This window comes from Mus musculus, chromosome 14, assembly GCF_000001635.26.
Source record: "Mus musculus strain C57BL/6J chromosome 14, GRCm38.p6 C57BL/6J".
In the NCBI taxonomy this organism is placed as follows: Eukaryota; Metazoa; Chordata; class Mammalia; order Rodentia; family Muridae; genus Mus; species Mus musculus.
Window position 1 is genome coordinate 103,306,511 of NC_000080.6, and position 21,731 is coordinate 103,328,241.

Below are 21,731 nucleotides of genomic sequence, written 5' to 3' on the forward strand. Positions count from 1 at the left end.
GGACCAATATACAAGTTTAAGAACTAGTTGCATTGCTTAAAGATTAGTTTGGAAACAATGAAGCCACAGCAAGGGTTGTTGAATGAAACCTTAACTAAACTCAGGGGCAGATGGCATTCACTCAGAAGAAATGGACTCTGTTAATTTATATAGTGCATTTGGTTGTACGCAAGTAGCTTTATTACAGTACTCACAAACTAAAATAAAGACAACAACAGATATAGCAAAGGCAACTTTGAAAACTGATTTCACCTTTGCCATTCCTGTGATTGTATAATTGCAATGTTAGCATTTATAGGTAGTGTCCCCTTCATTTGGCCAAGATGATCATTAAAGGAGCTAAAACTGGCTCAGTCAAATACCACCGGTATTTTAATTTAATCAGAATCATCCTCATTGGGCCAAGAAACCCCTGACTATCTTTAGCAAAAGAACTATATCTTTTTAGACTGTAAGAGCAAAGTTACAATGAGCTGCTATAATTTTGGAAGACCAATAGTTAATAAAACACTAGAAAATAAGATTCTATTTCTCAGCCAACATCAATTTTGAGAATCAGATATATAGCTTTAGGATGTAAATTATGAGCAGAAGTGACATGAAGAATTAAAATAAGGGGCTTGAGAGATGGCTCAGCCGTTAAGAAGACTGACTGTTCTTCTAGAGGTCCTGAGTTCAATTCCCAGCAACCACATGGTGGCTTACAAACACCTGTAATGGGAATGCCCTCTTCTAGTGTGTCTGAAGAGAGCAACAGTATAAATAAATAAATCTAAAAAGGAATTAAAATAAGGCCAAATTGTAGAAACACTTCAAACAATAATTCTAAGAAAAAATTAGTGAGATAATATTCTTTCTGTTGAGATTATTACATTATACTGTATGTGATGCAGATATTATACACTATAACTGCACCCTTCTAAATACTTGTTTTATGCAACTCACTAGAGGAGATATAAAGATATGCTGGACCCTGTCTTGTGAGAGTTCGTAATGTGGAGGATAAGTGAGCTATGTGCATAACTCTTTCCCCAAACAAATTTCTGTTATATATTATATTATATATATTATAATTGTATTATATATATATATTAGTTATATATTATAGTATAACTGAGTATATTCATTTTTACTTCCTAACCAAACTATCCCTCTATGGACAAGAAACATTTCCCATTTTAAGTCAGTGTTTGGTAAATGTGGAATCACAATTAATGAATATTCATCTAACTAGCTACTCATTTGTGTACTGAAAATTACAATTCTGAAACACAACTGGTTTTCTTAGACAAAGATGAAATTAACTGTAGACAAATTCTGCTGTTCTAGCTGTCATTTATAGTTTCTCATGTGTATATAAATAAGAGGTCAAAATAACCAATATGATCATCTTTACAGAAGTTATCTAAAATCCTACTCTTGACTATAGTTAAGTTTGTGCACAGAATTTCAATTCATTAAACATTCCTATAATTTTTTTCACCTGTTTTAGTTTTTGTTGATGGAATGGACTTAAAAAATAAAAATGTGCTAAGATTTCTATCTACCTCTGTACTTAGAGGAAATCAAAATGTTAAGTACAAAATTTGTATGTCTTTTCTCAAGCAAAGGAAGACTATGAGATTCGAGTATGTGGGGCTGCTTACTCTATATAAACAATAAGGACTGTTCATAATTCTTCAGAGCGGGCAGTTCTGGATGTTCATTTATATGATGTTTCCTGTTTTAATACAGGAAGAGCTATGTAATTTTTTTCTGGGATTCATGCTTCCCATCTCACGATGCTTGAAACTCATCTTGCTGCATATTTTATTTTAAAATATACTTTTATGTTGACTAATTTATTTGGTTCTTAAGTAAGTAAATTCTTTCTGAATTTGTAGGTAGCAGTGCATTAGGGTACAAGAAAAAAAAGCAGTTGAGATATATTCCCTTCCTTCAAGAAAGCATTTTTTAATAGAAACAAAACCAAATCAATAAATAACTTGCCTAATGACTTAAAATTTACACTGTGCTAGATATAGTAGAATAAATAGAGCTCATGGGGAAGAGAACATAGCACTAACTAAGATAAGGTCAGAGATGGCAGAAGTTAGAACACAGAAAGTTTCATATGCCAGCTGTTGTCTTCTACAGAAAACACTTAAGATTTTAAACAAAAGGACTATATTCAGGTAAGTATCTCTGCAGAGTTCATGGGCCTTGAATTCCTGAACTTTCCAAGACTTTTATCATGAAGGGGTGTTGGATTTTGTCAAATGCTTTCTCAGCATCTAATGAGATGATCATTTGTTTTTTCTCTTTGAGTTTGTGTATATAGTGGATTACGTTGATGGATTTCTGTATATTAAACCATCCCTGCATCCATGGGATGAAGCCTACTTGATCATGATGGATGATCTTTTTTTGTTGTTTTTGTTTTGTTTTGTTTTTTCGAGACAGGGTTTCTCTGTGTAGCCCTGGCTGTCCTGGAACTCACTCTGTAGACCAGGCTGGCCTCGAACTCAGAAATCCACCTGCCTCTGCCTCCCGAGTGCTGGGATTAAAGGCGTGCGCCACCATGCCGGGCTGGATGATCGTTTTGATGTGTTCTTCCATTCAGTTTGCAAGAATTTTATTGACTATTTTTACATTGATATTCATAAGGCAAATTGGTCTGAAGTTCTCTTTCTTTGTTGGGTCTTTTTGTGGTTTAGGTATCAGAGTAATTGTGGCTTCATAGAATAAACTGGGAACAGTACCTTCTGTTTCTATTTTGTGGAATCGTTTGAGGAGAATTGGAAATAGGTCTTCTTTGAAGGTCTGATAGAACTCTGATCTAAACCCATCTGGTCTTGGGTTTTTTTGGTTGGGAGACCATTAATGACTACTTCTATTTCTTTACAGGAAATGGGACTGTTTAGATCATTAATCTGATCCTGATTTGACTTTGGTACCTGGTATCTGTCTAAGAAATGTCCATTTCATCCAGATTTTCCAGTTTTGTTGAGTATAGCCTTTTGTAGTAGGATCTGATGATTTTGGATTTCCTCGGGTGATGTTGTTATGTCTCCTTTTTCATTTCTGATTTTTGTTAATTAGGATATTGCCCCTGGGCCCTCTAGTTAGTCTGGCTAAGGGCTTATCTATCTTGTTGATTTTCTCAAAGAACCAGTTCCTGGTTTGGTTGATTCTTTGTATAGTTCTTTTTGTTTCTTCTTGGTTGATTTCAGCCCTAAGTTTGATTATTTCCTGCACTCTACTCCTCTTGGGTGAATTTTCTTCTTTTTGTTCTAGAGCTTTTAGATGTGCTGTCAAGCTGCTAGTGTATGCACTCTCTAGTTTCTTTTTCATGGCACTCAGAGCTATGAGTTTTCCTCTTAGAAATGCTTTCATTGTGTCCCATAAGTTTGGGTGTGTTATGGCTTCATTTTCATTAAACTCTAAAAAGTCTTTAATGTTTTCTTTATTTCTTCCTTGACCAATTTATCATTGAGTAGAGTGTTGTTCAGCTGCCACGTGAATGTTGGCTTTCTATTATTTATGTTGTTATTGAAGATCAGCATTAGTCCATGGTGATCTGATAGGATGCATGGGACAATTACAATAATTTTATATCTGTTGAGGCCTGTTTTGTGAACAATTATATGGTCAAGTTTGGAGAAGGTACTATGAGGTGCTGAGAAGAAGGTATATCCTTTTGTTGTAGGATAAAATGTTATATCTGTTAATAAAATGTAGATATCTGTTAATTCCATTTCTTTCATAACTTCTGTTAGTTCCAATGTGTCTCTGTTTAGTTTCCATTTCCAGGATCTGTCCATTGGAGAGAGTGGGATGTTGAAGTCTCCCATTATTATTGTGTGAGGTGCAATGTGTGGCTTGAGCTCTACTAGTTTCCTTAATGAATGTGGATGCCCTTTCATTTGGAGCATAGATATTCAGAATTGAGAAGTCATCTTGGAAGATTTTACCTTTGATGAGTATGAAGTGGCCCTCCCTGTCTTTTTTGACAACTTTGGGTTGGAATTTGATTTTATTCGATATTAAAATGGCTACTCCAGTTTGTTTCTTTGAACTGATGCTTGGAAAATTGTTTTCCAGCCTTTGACTCTGAGGTAATGTCTGTCTTTGTCTCTGAGGTGGGTTTCCTGTATGTAGGAAAATGTTGGGTCCTGTTTATGGAGCCAATCTGTTAGTCTATGTCTTTTTCTTGGGGAATTGAGTCCATTAATATTAAGAGATATTAAGGAAAAGTAATTGTTGCTTCCTGTTATTTTTGTTGTTAATGTTGGCATTCTGTTCTTGTGGCTGTCTTCTTTTACGTTTGTTGAAGGATTACTTTCTTGCTTTTTCTAGGGCATAATTTCCCTCCTTGTGCTGGAGTTCTACCTTTATTATCCTTTGAAGGGCTGGATTCGTAGAAAGATATTGTGTGAATTTGGTTTTGTCATGGAATACTTTGGCTTCTCCATCTGTGGTAATTGAAAGTTTTGCTGGGTATAGCAGCCTGGGCTGGCACTTGTGTTCTTGTAGGGTCTGTATAACATCTGTCCAGGATCTTCTGGCTTTCATAGTTTCTGGTGAGAAGTCTGGTGTAATTCTGATAGGTCTGCCTTTATATGTTACTTGACCTTTTTCCCTTACTGCTTTTAATATTCTATCTTTATTTAGTGCATTTGATGTTCTGATTATTATGTATCAGGAGGAATTTCTTTTCTGGTCCAGTCTATTTGTAGTTCTGTAGGCTTCTTGTGTGTTCATGGGCATCTATTTCTTCAGGTTAGGGAAGTTTTCTATAATTTTGTTGAAGATATTTGCTGGCCCTTTAATTTGAAAATCTTCATTCTCATCTATACCTATTATCCTTAGGTTTGGTCTTCTCATTGTGTCCTAGATTTCCTGGATGTTTTGAGTTAGGATCTTTTTGCATTTTGCGTTTTCTTTGATTGTTGTGTCCATGTTTTCTATGGAATCTTCTGCACCTGAGATTCTCTCTTCCATCTCTTGTATTCTGTTGCTGATGCTCGCATCTATGGTTTCTGATTTATTTCCCAGGATTTCTATCATCAGAGTTGTCTCCCTTTGGGTTTTCTTTATTGCTTCTACTTCCATTTTTAGATCTTGGATGGTTTTGTTCAATTCCATCACCTGTTTGGTTGTGTTTTCCTGTAATTCTTTAAGGGATTTTTTGTTTTCTTCTTTAAGGTCTTCTACCTGTTTAGCAGTGTTTTCCTGTAGTCCTTTGAGGGATTTTTGTGCTTCCTCTTTAAGGGCTTCTACCTGTTTAGCAGTGTTCTCCTATATTTCTTTAAGTGAGTTATTAATGCCCTTTTAAAAATCCTCTACCAGCATCATGAGATATGATTTTAAACCAAATCTTGCTTTTTGGGTGTGTTGGGGTATCCAGAACTCACTGTGGTGGGCATACTGGGTTCTGATGATGCCGAATGGTCTTGGTTTCTGTTAGTAAGATTCTTACATTTGCCTTTCGCCATCTGGTAATCTCTGGTGTTAGCTGTTCTAGCTGTCTCTGGTTGGAGCTTGTTCCTCCTCTGATTCTGTTAGCCTCTGTCAGCACTCCTGGGAGTCCAACTCTCTCCTCAGTCCCAGTGGTCAGAGCACTCTGCAGGTAAGCTTTCCTCTTTCAGGGAAGGTGCACAGATGTCTGGAGCTCAGATCCACCTCTTGGCTAAAGATGAAGGCCCGAAGGGACCCTGTCCGAGAAGCTCTAATGCTTCTGTGGCCCATGTGCTCTCCTGTGCAGTCTGGTCTCTGAGAGACCCGGAATACAAGATGGCAATCTCATATGAGTTCTGGGGTCAGAGCCCTCCCAGGAGGCGGACTCTCCTCTGGCAGGGAAGGTGCCCAGAGGTCTGGGTCTCAGCTCTACCTCCTGGCTGAAAAATGAAGACCTAAAGAGACCCTGTCCAAGAAGCTCTGCTGCTTCTGCATGGATTGGTTTCTGAGATAAGCAGGATACAAGATGGAGCTCTCACCTGAGTTCCAGAGTCAGAGCTCTCTCTGGAGGCCGATTCTCCTCAGTAATCCTAAGATCCTGGGTGTGCTAGGGCCCCTGCGGCATGGAGCATCCTCTGGGGACCTTGGGACCATCCGCAGAGTTCGTGCCCAAGGTGGCGAGGGCTACTCTAATGTTTTAAAGTAGTATAATAATTAAATTTTCCTAAGTGTTTTGTAATCTAGTTTTGGTTTTATGTCCCTGTATAAAAGATTTCTTTGAACTTCTGATTCCCCCCCCCCAATACTAAATTTATTCACCATGATTAATTCAGTGCAGTATGACCTGCCCCCAATAGTGCAATATTCTTACAAAAAGTGTACGACACAAATTCTCCAGGGGTTATCCTTTTTTTTTCCCCCCAACTTTCCTAATTAAGTGGAAGAAATCACAATGAAGAGACCATGAGCTACACCTTCAGGAGGGAAAAGACAGCACACTCATTTTAGTTTATAAGAGGAGACTAGAAGAGCAGGGGCAGTTAGACACCAGAGGAAAGGGGAAAGGACAGAAGACACACACTCTGAAAATGCTGGTCAGGAAGCAAGGACGGTCATAAAAATGTCATGCCCTTCACTTATGAAATAGAAACCAAGTCATCTCTGAGATAAGAGGAGATGAACCCAACAGTACAGTCAAGGACAGTGCATACTTAGGAACAGCCACCGCAGACCGTGAAAGAGAAATCAGCCCAGGAACATGAGTTCCACCTGTCGCCATAACTCAAGTAAGGTACTTCATGTACAAAACTATCTATAAGATTCCTTGTAAGTAAGTTTACCAGATGAATTTAACACACCAATTTAATTTTATATGAGTCATTTTGATAAAGGAATCACGTTTAAGTTTATTTATTAGAAAACAGTGTGCATGAATCACACATAATCATTTTGAGATGATCGTGTTTTCCCTTTGTCCTTTGGAGCATATACTAACCCCAAGGCTAGTGATGCAACCCACGAACAGCACTTGCGTTGGATTATAAGGACCTCATTGCTATGAAAGAAGAAAACAAACAGAAACAGAGGAGAAGGACAAAGGGAGGAAAAGAAAGACTACGTCTCCTGTATGTACGTATGTATATATGTATATATGTAAACATGATGTGTGATAAAATTAATCTCAAAGTAAACCAATCCTTAGAACAAAGTACTTTAAGAATAGTTTGTCCAGTTATAATATGAAATAGATTATATGCTTCTGGAAATAGGAAGTAATGTCAGAATAGTATAGACTGGACTGTTTCTCATCTTATTTTTTCGTAAGCCAGGTAAGCAGAATATTAAGAAGACAGCTAAACAGTAAGCAGATAAAAGCTTTCAGTTTAGTTGCTGTTAAGGAAGTTTTTCACTTCTATTTCAAGAAGACTGTAAATATCTACCTGTTTCCAGGGCTTACTCTGAATCATGTCCTCTTTATGCTGACCTTAATGGAAGTTCACCAGCTCAGAGCTGATCTTCCCTCTGCTACTGTTGAAGGCCTCCACCCAAGCAGATCCATGCTACTGCTTTTGCACACTAACAGCCCTTAACAAGGTACAACCCACTGACCTTGCTGCCTGTGTTTCTGATGCTCATCCTGCTGTGTTCCGAATTACTGGCTTTGTTAGCCAGTTTAAAAATCCCATTGAATTTTCCTGGTCTACCCCAAACCAAACCTATTTTTATCCATAACCCATGTTATTTTAATGCAGTATTTTAGAAAAAGCAGGGTATCTCAGGAATGTGTGGGCATGTATGGTAACCAGACCACTAGTAGGCAATGCATATAAGTAGAATTCTGTGGCTTACCTTTGGCAGCTTGATTGGGGGCTCTCTGGACTCCTCTTCCTCATCACTGTCTGACTCTCCACTCTGTACTGAGTTTTTCGATGCAGCTGCCAGTGATGTTTCCTTTTTCTGCCATTCCAAAACGCAATGCCGCACGTTACAGTAAATGTTGAAGGCAGAGGGATTGCTATGTAGTTTGATATCTGGTATAATTACTGTATTCTCCACATTTTCAGACTGAAATATAAAACAAAACATTTCTGGTTTACATTCTTTGTAATTATCATTTCATTGTACATAAAAGTATAGACAGTTTAAACTAACTTGCATATAAAAACACAGTATTTATTATATTTCATGTACCAAAAACAGGAAGAAAATGCCTCTTCTATAAAGTATTGAGGAAGGGCAAAAGACTATATTTCTTTAAATAAGAAATATGTTACAGTTAAATCGTCATGTAACTTGTAAATATACCTTTCAAAATACTAAAAAATAGACAACATAAGTATATTGAGAATCTATTAGATTCTGCTAGCAGCCTTCAGGTGAGGATGTAGAACTCTCAGTTCCTCCTGCACCATGCCTGCCTGGATGCTGCTGTGCTCCAGCCTTGATGATAATGGACTGAACTTCAGAACCTGAAGAAACTAATCATCAGCTTCAGTGGTGCTGTCATTTGGAATATGATGAGCAATGGAATAGTTTTAATGGTATTTTCATCATTGAAACTGCACTGAAACTCATCATGCCTTCTAGTATCTATCTGTGCCCTGGAATTAACCCTGTGGCACAGCTCTCCAGACCCAAATCTCACCCATCACTACCAAGTTAACAGGTGATACAAACACTTTTGCTCCAATAACTGGCCAAAGAGGGATCTGCCTGGAGACCACAGGGATCAAGAACCATGGAGCAACTGGAGACAGGATTCTTCTGGTCTCCATCTGCACCCTGGAGTTATCCCTGTGGGACAGCTCTCTGGACCCAAATCCCACCCTGAGAGACCTGGTTTCCCAGGAGTGCTGACACATCTAACATCACAGGCTCACAGACTCACAGGAGGGAGACAGCAAGACCAACTAACACTAGAGAGAACCAGATGGCGAGGGGCAAGCACAAGAACCTAAGCAACAGAAACCAAGGCTACTTGGCATCATCAGAACCCAGTTCTCCCACTACAGCAAGTCCTGGGTACTCCAACACACCAGAAAAGCAAGATTCAGATTTAAAAATCACGTCTCATTAAGATGATAGAGGACTTTAAGAAGGACATAAATAACTCTCTTAAAGAAATACAGGAGAACACAGGTAAACAGGTAGATACCTTTAAAGAGAAAACACAAACATCCCTTAAAGAATTACAGGAGAACACAACCAAATAGGTGAAGAAATTGAACAAAACCATCAAGGATCTAAAAATGGAAATAGAAATAATAAAGAAATCACAAACGGAGACAACCCTGGAGATAGAAAATCTAGAAAATAGGTTAGGAGTCACAGATGCAAGCAAACATTGACACAGCAGTCGAAGTAAATGTGAAATGCAAAAAGCTCCTAACTCAAAACATCCAGAAAATCCAGGACACAATGAGAAAACCAAACCTAAGGATAATAGGAGTAGATGAGAATAAAGATTTCCAACTTAAAGGGCCAGTAAATATCTTCAACAAAACTATAGAAGAAAACTTCCCTAATCTAAAGAAAGAGATGCTCATGAACATACAAGAAGCCTACAGAACTTCAAACAGACTGAACCAGAAGAGAAATTCCTCCTGTCACATAATAATCAAAACACCAAATGCACAAAACAAAGAAAGAATATTGAAAGCAGTAAGGGAAAAAGGTCAAGTAACATATAAAGGCAGACCTATCAGAATTACACAAGACTTCTCACCAGAGACTCTAAAAGACAGAAGATCCAGGGCAGATGTTATACAGACCCTAAAAGAACACAAATGCCAGCCCAGGTTACTATTCCCAGCAAAACTCTCAATTAACGTAGATGGAGAAACCAAGATATTCTATGAAAAAAACAAACTTACCCAATATCTTTCCACAAATCCAGCTCTACAAAGAATAATAGATAGAAAACACCAACACAATGAGGGAAACTACACCCTGGAAAAAGCAAGAAAGTAATCTTTTTTCAACAAACCCAAAAGAAGATAGCCACACACACATAATTCCACCTCTAACAACAAAAATAATAGGAAGCAACAATCACATCTCCTTAATATCTCTTAATATCAATGGACTCAGTTCTTCAATAAAAAGACATAGACTAACAGACTGGATATGTAAACAGAACCCAGCATTTTGACACATACAGAAAACGCACCTGAGTGACAAAGACAGATGCTAACTCAGACTGAAAGGCTGGAAAAAAAAAATTCCAAGCAAATGGTCCCAAGAAACAAGCTGGAGAAGCCATTCTAATATTGAATAAAAGCAACCTTCAACCACAAGTTACCAAAAAAGATAAGAAAGAACACTTCATACTCATCAAAAGAAAAACCTACCAAGATGGACTCTCAATTCTAAACATCTATGCTCCGAATGCAAGGGCATCCAAATTCACAAAAGGAACTTTACTAAAGCTCAAAGCACACATTGCACCTCACAAAATAATAGTGGGAGACTTCAACACCCCATTCTAATCAATGGACAGATCATGGAAACAGAAACTAAACAGAGACACAGTGAAACTAACAGAAGTTATGAACCAAATGGATTTAACAGATACCTATAGAACATTTTATCCTAAAATGAAAGAATATACCTTCTTCTCAACACCTCATAGTACCTTTTCCAAAATTTGTTACCATATAATCAGTCACAAAACAAGCCTCAACAGATAATCCCATGAATCCTATCAGATAATCACAGACTAAGGCTGGTCTTCAATTACAAAACAAACAAACAAACAAACAAAACAGAACGCCCACATACACATGGAAGCTGAACAATGTTCTACACAATGATAACTTGGTCAAGGAAGAAATAAACAAAGAAATTAAAGACTTTCTAAGATTTAAGGAAAATGAAGGCACAACATACCCATATTTATGGGACACAATGAAAGCAGTGCTAAAAGGAAAACTCATAGGTCTGAGTGCCATGAAAAAGAAACTAGAGAGAACATATACTACTTGACAGCACACTTGAAAGCTCTAGAACAAAAAGAAGCAAATACACCCAAGTAGGCAGGAAATAATCAAACTCAAGGCTGAAATCAACCAAGTGGAAACAAAAAGAACTATATAAATAATCAACAAAACCAGGAGCTGATTCTTTGAGAAAATCCACAAGATAGTTAAACCCTTAGTCAGACTAACAAGAAGGCACAGAGACAGTATCAAAATTAACCGAATTACAAATGAAAAGGGAGACATAACAGTAGAAACTGAGAAAATTATAAAATTCATCAGATCCAACTACAAAAGCTTATACTTAACAAAACTGGAAAATCTGGATAAAATGGACAATTTTCTAATCAGATACCAGGTACCAAAGTTAAATCAGGATCAGATAAAACATCTAAACAGTTCCATAACCCCTAAAGAAACAGAAGCAGTATTTAAAGTCTCCCAACCAAAAAGAGCCCAGGACCAGATGGGTTTAGTGCAGAATTCTATCAGACCTTCAAATAAAACCTAATGCCATAATCTTTAAACTAGTCCATAAAACAGAAACAGAAGGAGCACTACCCAATTCGTTCTATTAAGACACAATTACACTCATACCTAAACCACACAAAGTCCCAAACAAAGAAAGAGAACTTCAGACCAATTTCACTTATGAATATTGATGCAAAAATATTCAATAATGCCAGGTGTGGTGGTGCACACCTTTGATCCCAGCACTTGGGAGGCAGAGGCAGGTGGACTTCTGAGTTCTAGGCCAGCCTGGCAGCCTGTTCTACAAAGTGAGTTCCAGGACAGCCAGGGCTATACAGAGAAACCCTGTCTTGAAAAACCGAAAAAAAATTTTTTTTTCAATAAAATTCTTGTGAACAGAAGTTCACAATAGTAATGAGAAAACTGGAAGTGCTGAGAAGCACCAAAAAAAATGTTCAACATCCTTAGTCATCAGGGAAATGCAAATCAAAACATCCCTGAGATTCCACCTCACACCAGTCAGAATGGCTAAGATCAAAAACTCAGGTGACAGCAAATGCTGGCAAGGATGTGGAGAAAGAGGAACACTCCTCCATTGTTGGTGGGATTGCAAGCTTGTACAGCCACTCTGGAAATCAGTATGGCGGTTCCTCAGAAAACTGGATATAGTACTATCTGAGGACCCAGCAATACCACTCCTGGGCATATACCCAGAAGATGCTCCAATATGTAATAAGAACACATGCTCCACTATGTTCATAGCAGCCTTATTTATAATAGCCAGAAGCTGGAAAGAACCCAGATGTCTCTCAACAGAGGAATGGATACAGAAAATGTGGTACATTTACGCAGTAGAGTACTATTTGGCTATTAAAAACAACAAATTCATGAAATTCTTAGGCAAATGGGTGAAATTAGAAAATATCATCCTGAGCAAGGTAACCCAGTTACAAAAGAAAACTCAAGGTTTCCACTCACTGATAAGTGGATATTAGCGCAAAAGCTCAGAATACCCAAGATATAACTCACAGGCCACGTGAACCTCAAAAGGAAGTCAGACCAAAGTGTGGATGCTTCAATCCTTCTTAGAAGGGGGAACAAAATACTCAAGGGAGGAAATATGGAGACAAAGTGTGGAGCAGAGACCGAAGGAAAGGCCATGCAGAGACTGCCCCACCTGGGGATCCATCCCACATACAGTGACCAAACCCAGACACTAGGGTGGATGCCAAGAAGTGCTTGCTGACATGAGCCTGATATAGCTGTCTCTTGAGCGACTCTGCTAGAGCCTGACAAATACAGAGGTGGATGCTCGCAGCCACCCATTGGACTGAGCTGAGATCCCCAATAGGGGAGTTAGAAAAAGGACTGAAGGAGCTGAAGTGGTTTGTAACCCCACAGTAAGAACAACAATATCAATCAATCAGACCTCCACCCCACCCCCAGAGCTCCCAGGGACTAAACCACCAACCAAAGAGAGAAATGACGTGAATGGCTATGAGGGTGGTAAAAGGGCAGCAATCCTAAGATGAAACTGTTCCGCATCCTGACAATGATAAGTCACAGAGGCAGTCATATCACACAGAATTAGATGCACACTAATAAGCATATATAAATCTTAAGAAACCAAGGTCTGAGGAGATGGTTTGGTCAGTAAATAGCTGGACAGCTGGACAACAACAGCCAGGGCAACATGTCTCCACTAGAGCCCAGCTATCCTACCAAAGTAGGCCCTGAATATTACAACATAGCTGAAGTACAAGAAAAATACCTTAAAATAACTATATGAAGATGATAAAGGTCCTTAAAGAGGAGATGAATAAATCCCTTAAAGAAATACAGGAAAACACAAACAAACAATTGTAGAAATAAATAAATCCCTTAAAGAAACCTAAGAAAACCCAAGAAGCAATAAAGAAAAACAAACAGGAAATTCTAGAAATGAAAAATCTAGGTATTCAAATAAGAACTACAGAGGCAAGCTTCAACAAGAGAATATAAGAAATGGTAGAGAAAATTGCAGGCATTAAAGAGATGATAGAAGAAATGGATGCATTGGTCAAAGAAAATATTAAACCTAAAAAATTCCTGACACAAAACATCCAGGAAATCTGGGACACTATGAAAAGACGAAACCTAAGAATAGAAATAAAAGAAGAATCCCAGCTCAAAGTCCCAGAAAAATGATATCCAACAAAATCATGGAAGAAAATTATCCTAACCTAAAGAAGCATATGCCTATAAAGGTAGTAGAGCATACAAAACACCAAATAGATTGAACCAAGAAAGAAAGTCCGCTTACAATAGTCAAAACATTAAACGTACGGGAAAAAGAAAGAAAAGGAAAAGCTGCAATGGAAAAAGAGCTACTGATATATAAAGGCAGACCTATCAGAATTACACCTGACTTCTCAACAGAGACTCTAAAAGCTGGAAGGTCATGGATAGATGTGCTACAGACTCTATGAGGCCATTGAAAACAGCCAAGACTATTATACCCAGCAAAACTATCAATCACCATAGATGAAAATAAGATATTACATGATAAAGACAAATTTAAACAGTATCTATCTACAAACCTAGTCCTAAAGAAGGTGCTAAAAGAAAAACTCTAAACTAAGAAGGCTAACTATACCCAGAAAAACATAAACTCACACCAGCAAAATCAAAAGAAGAATACACACACACCACCATCACCACTACCATTACCACAGTAACAGGAATCAACAATCATTGATATTGCTCAACATCAATGATCTTAATTTCCCAATAAAAAAGACAAAGCCTATATATGAAAACAGGATCCATTCTTCTGCTGCATTCAAGAACACACCTCAACATCAAGGATATATATATATCATTGAGGGTAAAGGATGGAAAAAGATACTCCAAGCAAGATACTCCAGCTTGACCTAAGAAGCAAGCTAGTGTAGCCATTTTAATATCTAACAAAACAGACTTCCAACAAAAACTAAATAAAAGAAATGTGGAAGGACACTACACATTTATCAAGGGAAACCCCACCAAGATGACATTTCAATTCTTAACATCTAATTTTCTAAAACAAGGGCATCAAAGTTTGTAAAAGAAACACTACCACAGCTTAAACCACATATTGCCCCTCACACGCTGATAGTGAGAGAGACTTTACTAGCACATTCACACTAATAGATAGGTCACCCAGACAAAAACCTAAATAGAGAAATGCTGGAACTAACAGACATTATAAACCAAATGGACCTACAAGCTATCTACAGAGCACTTCACTCAACCACAAGGAAGAAACTCAAAGAAAAAGAGACCTTCTTCTCTGCACCTCACCCCCAAAACTGACCACATACTCGGTCATAAAGCAAGTCTCAACAGATGAGAAAATTGAAATAGCCCCCTCCATTCTATCAGAACACTACAGATTAAAGCTGGATGTCAACAACAACAGAAACAGCAGAAAAGTTATACAAACTCATGAAAATTGTACGTTTCTACTGAATGAAAAACAAGCCAGGATAGAAATAAACAATTCAAGACTTTCTAGAATTCAATGAAAATGAACATACAACATACCCAGACTTATGGGACACAATGAAAGCCATGATAAGAGGAAAGGTCACAGCACTAAATGCCTACATTAAAAGAAAAAAGAAAAAAGAAAAGGAATGAACTTATATTAGTAACTTAATGTACACCTGAAAGCTCGAGGAAAAAAAAAAAATGAAGCTAGCATACCCAAGAGTAGATAGAAGAAATAATAAAACTAAGGACTGAAATCAATAAAACAGAAACAAATAAATCAATTCAAAGAATCAATGAAACAAAGGTTTTTTTGAAAAAACAAAACAAAACAACAACAAAAACCAAGATAAACAAATCTTTATCCAAACTAACTAAAAGATTGGGAGATAATATCCAAACTAGTAAAATCAGAAATGAAAACAGAGACTGAGGACATCAAAAGAATCATTAGTTCATGTTTTAAAAACATGTAGTCCACAAAACTGGAAAAATCTAAAAGAAATTTTCTAAAAGATTTCTAAATAATTTTCTATAGATACCACGTATGAAAGTTAAATCCAGTTCAGATAAACAATTTAAATAGACCTAAAACCCCTAAGAAAATAGAAGCAGTCATTAAAGTCTCCTAACCAATACATATATACCTACCTACCTACCTACCAAGGGCCAGATGGATTTAGCACTAAAAGTCTGAATTCTACCAGACTTCCAAGGAAGAGCTAAATCCAATACCCCTCAAATTATTCCACAAAACAGAAACAGAAAAACACTGCCAAAGTCATTTTATTAGGCCTCAGTTACTCTGATACTCAAACCACACAAAGATTCAACAAAGAGAATTACAAACCAATTTCCGATATGAATATAGATGCAAAGAATACTCAAACCAAATCCAAGAATACATCAAAAAGATCATCCACCATGATCAAGTAGGTTTAATCTCAGCGATGCAGGGATGGTTCAACATACAAAAAAACCTGTCAGTGTAATCTACCATATAAACAAGCTGAAAGAAAAAAAAGGCACAATCATCTCATTAGATGTGAAAAAGCCTTTGACAAAATTCAACACCAGTTCATGATAAAAGTCTAGGAAATATCAGGAATATATATAAGGTACATGCCTAAACAATAAAGGCAGTTTACAGCAAGCCAACAGCCAACAACAAATTAAATGTAGTGAAACTCAAAGCAATTGCACTAAAATCAGGAACAAGACAAGGCTGCCCACTCTCTTCATATTTCTTCAATATAGTACTGAAATTATAGCTAGAACAAATTGGAAAGGAAGAAATCAAAGTATCCCTACTCACAGATGATATGATAGTATGGATAAGTGTCCCCAAAAGCTCTACCAATGAACTCCTATACCTGATAAACACTGCCAGTGAGGTGGCCCTCCTATAAATGACAAGTGGACTGAGGGAAGAACACCAAGGAAACAACACCCTTTATAACAATCACAAATAATATAAAATGTCGCATTATAACTCTAACTAAACAAGTGAAAGAGCTATATGACAAGAACTTCCAAGTCTTTGAAGAAAGAAGCTTGAAAAGGTACCAAAAGATGTAAAAAATCTCCCATGCTCAGTAGAATTAATATAGTAAAAGTGGCCATCTTACCAAAAGCAATCTACACATTTAACACAATCCCCATCAAAATTCCACACAATTCTTTATAGACCTTGATAGGGCAATATTCAACTTCATTAAAAAAAAAAAAAAAAAAAAAGCAACCAACCAACCACCTGGTAAGTGAAACAATTCTGAAAAACAAAAGAACTTGTAGAGGTATCATCATCCCTGATTTCAAGCTATTCTACTGTACTATTATAGTAACAACCACACTGTATTGGCATAAAAACAGACAGGTTGATCAACGGAATCAAATCAAAGAACCAGAAGTAAATCCACACACCTATGGATACCTTTGGATAAAGAAGCTAGAAATATACAGTGGAAAAAAGAAAGCACCTTCAACAAATGGTAGTAGTCTAACAGTATTCCGACATGTAGAAGAATGCAAATAGATAGGGTTGTTGGGTCTTCGGAATAACTGGATGGTGGTTGTATAAATAGATAAGATCAAAACACACTGTAGACATGTTTAAAATTTTCAAAATACTTTTAAAAACAGGCATCTACAAAATGACTCGAGCACACAGGGCAGAATGATTTGCTAGTTATAGTCCTATGTTTAGTTTTTCTTTTTACTTTTGCTTCAATTACTATGTCAACAAGTTGCTAGCAACTTTACCTTGCTTCTTGTCTTTACTTTTGATTTGCTTTTCTGTTTTCGCTTCAATTTCTTCTTATTTAAAATTTTCTTATTCCTAAAAATAAAAGGTGCAAACATTATGAATACTTACATCAAGACATACAAAATCAGTGAAATAGGTATTTTAATAGACACTTGCATATTTCTTATAGCTTCTATAAAGCAATATACTCTAAATATACATAGTATATTTAGTTAGTATTATAGTAGCTTTTATTTTTTTATTTATTAGATAGTTTCTTCATTTACATTTCAAATGCTATCCCAAAAGTTCCTTATACCCTCCCCTCGCCCTACTCCCCAACCCACCCACTCCCGCTTCCTGGCAGCTTCCTGGCCTTAGCATTCCCTTGTACTGAGGCATATGATCTTTGCAATACCAAGGGCATCTCCTCCCATTGATGGCTGACTAGGCCATCCTCTGCTACAAATGCAACTAGAGACACAGTTCTGAGGGGCACTGGTTAGTTCATATTGTTGTTCCTCCTATAGAGTTGCAGACCCCTTTGGCTCCTTGGGTACTTTCTCTAGCTCCTCTATTGGGGGCCCTGTGTTCCATCCAATAGATGACTGTGAGCATCCACTTCTGTGTTTGCCAGGCACAGGCATAGCCTCACAAGAGACAGCTATATCAGGGTCTTGTCAGCAAAAATCTTGCTGGCATATGCAATAGTGTCTGGGTTTGGTGGTTGTTTACAGTAGCTTTTAAAAAGACAACAATGGACATTAATTCCCAAAGGGAATTCTATAAAGCTTTTTATCAAAGTAAAGCAAATGTTTTAAACAGAAAACCTTCTTTCAAGACCTATCATCAGATGCTCATGGGGGAGGGTAGGTTGCCACTAAATCTCTCAACCTGAGTTCAATCTGTGAAACTCATTTGGTGTCAGGCTAGCTGTCTCTGAAATTTACATGTATGTTGAAGCATACTTGTGCACACATGCACAGAGTAAATATAATTTTAAAAGAACTAACATTTTTTTTAATCAGTGGGTATGCTAATAAACATCCAAAACTGTGTTCGTTATACTAGTGAAGGCGGCAATACAAAAGCTCAAGTAACTTTTTACTACATTACTATTAATATAAAGAAAATATTGAGGGGCTGGAGAAATGGTTCAGTGGTTAAGAGGACTAGAGTTCAATTCTCAGCACCCACATGGCAGCTCACACCACCAGTACCTCCAGTCCTAGGGGATGGGATAGCATCTTCCAGTCTCTACAGGCACTGGATACAAATGACACACAGACATTGGGTAGGCAGAGCATTCATACCCAAAAATAGAAATCAAGGTTAAGGTGAGAGGAGGAGAGGAGAGAGGAGGAAAGGAAAGAAAATTTGAGCTCATATCCTTAGCAACTAGTTCTCAGTGCCTCAACCCCAGGCCTGCTTTTGCATTAAGGAGAAGGAGCCTTCTGAGTAACTTAAGAGAAAACACCCTTTCTCCCTGTCCGCCCTCAACATAGTAAAGAATAAAGTGGGAGGAATAAGAGGCTAGCCAAACTTTTCACTTTTATAGAACTTCATATTCTGAATGCCTACTATGATGAGAAATACATTCCTAGGTAGCAAAGACTTAAAATAAAAAGACAGTTTTTGCTCTGGAGGAAAGCAGAGACTTAAGTGAAAAGAACAATTTATCTGTCTTGTAAAAGACTGTCATTACTCTAATAAAAATAAAAGGTGGACTGCATGGTGATTCTCTGCCTATAATCCCAGCATTCACAGTTCCTGTTAGGATAAAGCAGGAGAATTAGAAATTAGAATTAGCACCGTGTGCTAAACAGAGAGATACTGCCTCAAAATAAAACAAAAATAGAAAAGGAGGGACTAGTGAGATGACTCAGTGACCTGAGTTCAATTCCTTGGGTCGCATATGGTAAAAGGAGAGAACCAATTTCCACAGGTTGTTCTCTGATTTTACACACACACACACACACACACACACACACACACACACACACACGGGTTACAGAGAAAGAACTAGCAAATAGATGGATGTAATTAAATGACTTAAAGATAGAAAAGGGAGGACAGTAGAGGAAATGAATAAAGAGGAAGAGGAGATAAAGACAATCACAGTAACGATCATAGATGTTGAAGTTCTTAAGATCTTATAACTATTATGATGGAAGCTGTGGCATAAGTTTGAATGCTTAATCACCAAGGGAATGGTAGTCATTGAAAGGATTTGAAGGATTAGGAGGTATGGACTTGTCATAGAAAGTGTGTTACAGGAACTATTATGCTTTGAGGTTTCAAAAGCCCATGCCAGAGCCAGGTTCACTCTCAGTCTGTGGATCAGGATGTGACTTTCCGCTACTGCTCCAGCATTGAGTGTGCCACTATGCTACATGCCATGATGACACCTGCCATGATCATAATGGACTAAACCAATGGAACTGTAAGTAAGCCCCCAATTAAATGCTTTTGTTTCAAAAAGTTGCCTTAGTCATTGTGATGGCTATTCCTGGTTGTCAACTTGACTACATCTGGAATGAACTACAATCCAGAAACGGAGAACACATCTGTGACCCAGCTCTTGACATGGGATGACACATGCTTTTGATCCAGATCTTGAGGCATAGTGGCCACAAAAAGCTTAGGTCCAGACAAGGTTATAAAGACTACTGAGGCAAGCAGATCTCTGAGTTCAAGACCAGCCTGGGACAGAGCAAGTTCCAAACTCAGGTGTGGTGGTACACACCTTTAATCTGGACCATACCTTCAGCTGGAGGACTACATAAGGATAATGGAATAAGGAAGTCTTATTCGCCTTCGCCTGCTTGCACTTACTTGCCAGCACATCTGATAGAACCTACTTCTTTGGGATTCCAGCTTATACAAAAGATGCAACTAGCTTTATGGGACTGAGCAATGACTAGATTCTTGGACTTCCCATTCTAAGGTGTCCACTGCTGGATTAATTGGACTGCAGACTCTAGGTCATTACAATAAACCCCCTTAATATATAAACATTCCATAAGTTCTGTGACTCTAGACCCTGACTAATAGAGAAGTTGGTACCTGGAGTAGTTCTAAAGGAGCAGAAGTATAAGAATGAATCTTTTTAGTATCTAGAATTGGCTTAATTATTTGACAGTATTTTCTAATTCATGAACACCTTCAACTACTGAAACTTCTTCAGACTCTCTCTCCTGGGAGCTGGAAGAATATGGAAGGCCCATGGTGGAAACTATATTTCAAACTTAAAGACGTAAATGCCTTTGATTATCTTGATCTGCCAATTGTGTCTGGCAATGGATTAGTAGACCCAGTATATGAAAATATCTAGAGTCTGGGGGAAAATAAAGAAAATTATTTTGCTGGTTCATTGCTCGTAGCATCTATGGATAAATTGATAAAGGAAAAGAATAATTTCTGTGGTAAAATTGAATGGCTCCATATGTGAATAAACAATCTAAAGGTTTCTAAGTGTGCCCTTGAAGAGAATCTTCTCTCTAGCAGCCATGGAGCTCAAGTTGCAGAAAATGAAACCAAAGCCCTCATTATAAAGTTGGCTGAATTACAGCAAAAATCCAAGTCTCAGCCTCACAGGGTGTCAGCAGTTAAAGTGTAAGAGCATTTATTGGCAAAGAATGGGATCCTATAACTTGGGGTGGGGATTACTCAAATCCTCAAAGGTTTACCTAACCTGGGGAAGTAGTACTCTCAGTCCCACCCCTTGACCCTCTTTCACATGAGGAAATTAATCTTCCATTGTCTGATAAACCAGCCACTTTTTCTGAAGAAAATACCAGGCAAGACAATACTGAGGTTCCTCAGGACCCACCAACAGTGTCCTCAAGGCAAAGTAGGCCCTTAGAGGGGAGGTAGAAAGTGTAGTCCATGAGGAAGTGCGCTACACTACTAAAGAGCAATAGAACAGTGACTAGGACACCCATAGATCAGAACATCACTCAATCTTATCAGAAAAGCTCCTTATAGTAGAAGGTAATTAACTCAGACCCACAACTGACCAAATCAAAAACAATTCCCCTTAAGACTCAGAATCTACGCTGAAAAGAAGGTGATAAAAGATGGCAGGAGCCAGAGATGGTGAAATGACTCCAGGGAAAAAGCAACCTCCAGACATAGCAGGACTGATATACATTTGCTATACAACGACTATGGCAGCAAGCAGATGACCTGTGCAGGTTCAATCGTTAAAATCACCTCACTGAGAAGGGGAAGTAGCCACAAAGTCCATCCCTAACAGAGAACCTATTTGCAGTTCATACTTGCTTGAAAAGGAAAAATCCACTTTTCCCAATGAGATGTCACTGGATATATCAGCCACACTCTAGGGCAATCTCCATGGCTATGAGTATTTGGCCAACACAAAATAAACTCCATTGGTTTCTGTGGCGCGTGTGTGTGTGTGTGTGTGTGTGTGTGTGTGTGTGTGTGGACGTGCAAAGCACCTACAGGCACTTTTTGTCTTGCTATTTTTTATCTCATTGGTTTATTTGTTTTGTTTGATACAGAGAACATAAAGTTGGAGGGATGAAGTTGGGTGGGGATAGATTTTAGAGGAGTTGAGAAAAGAA

General features: G+C 37.8%; 1 protein-coding gene across 36 annotated transcripts in view; it reads right to left on the minus strand.

Moving 5' to 3' along the window:
- Mycbp2 (MYC binding protein 2, E3 ubiquitin protein ligase) overlaps positions 1-21,731 on the minus strand; it is a 233,430-nt gene that overhangs the window by 193,100 nt on the left and 18,599 nt on the right. For all 36 annotated transcript variants that reach the window (XM_011244896.3, XM_017315794.2, XM_017315789.2 and 33 more), the window contains exons 2-3: positions 17,160-17,235; positions 7,789-8,004 (exon numbers count right to left, since the gene is read on the minus strand). In XM_011244896.3, coding sequence (XP_011243198.1) covers positions 7,789-8,004; positions 17,160-17,235 — 292 coding nt within the window. The remainder of the gene's footprint in view (positions 1-7,788; positions 8,005-17,159; positions 17,236-21,731) is intronic.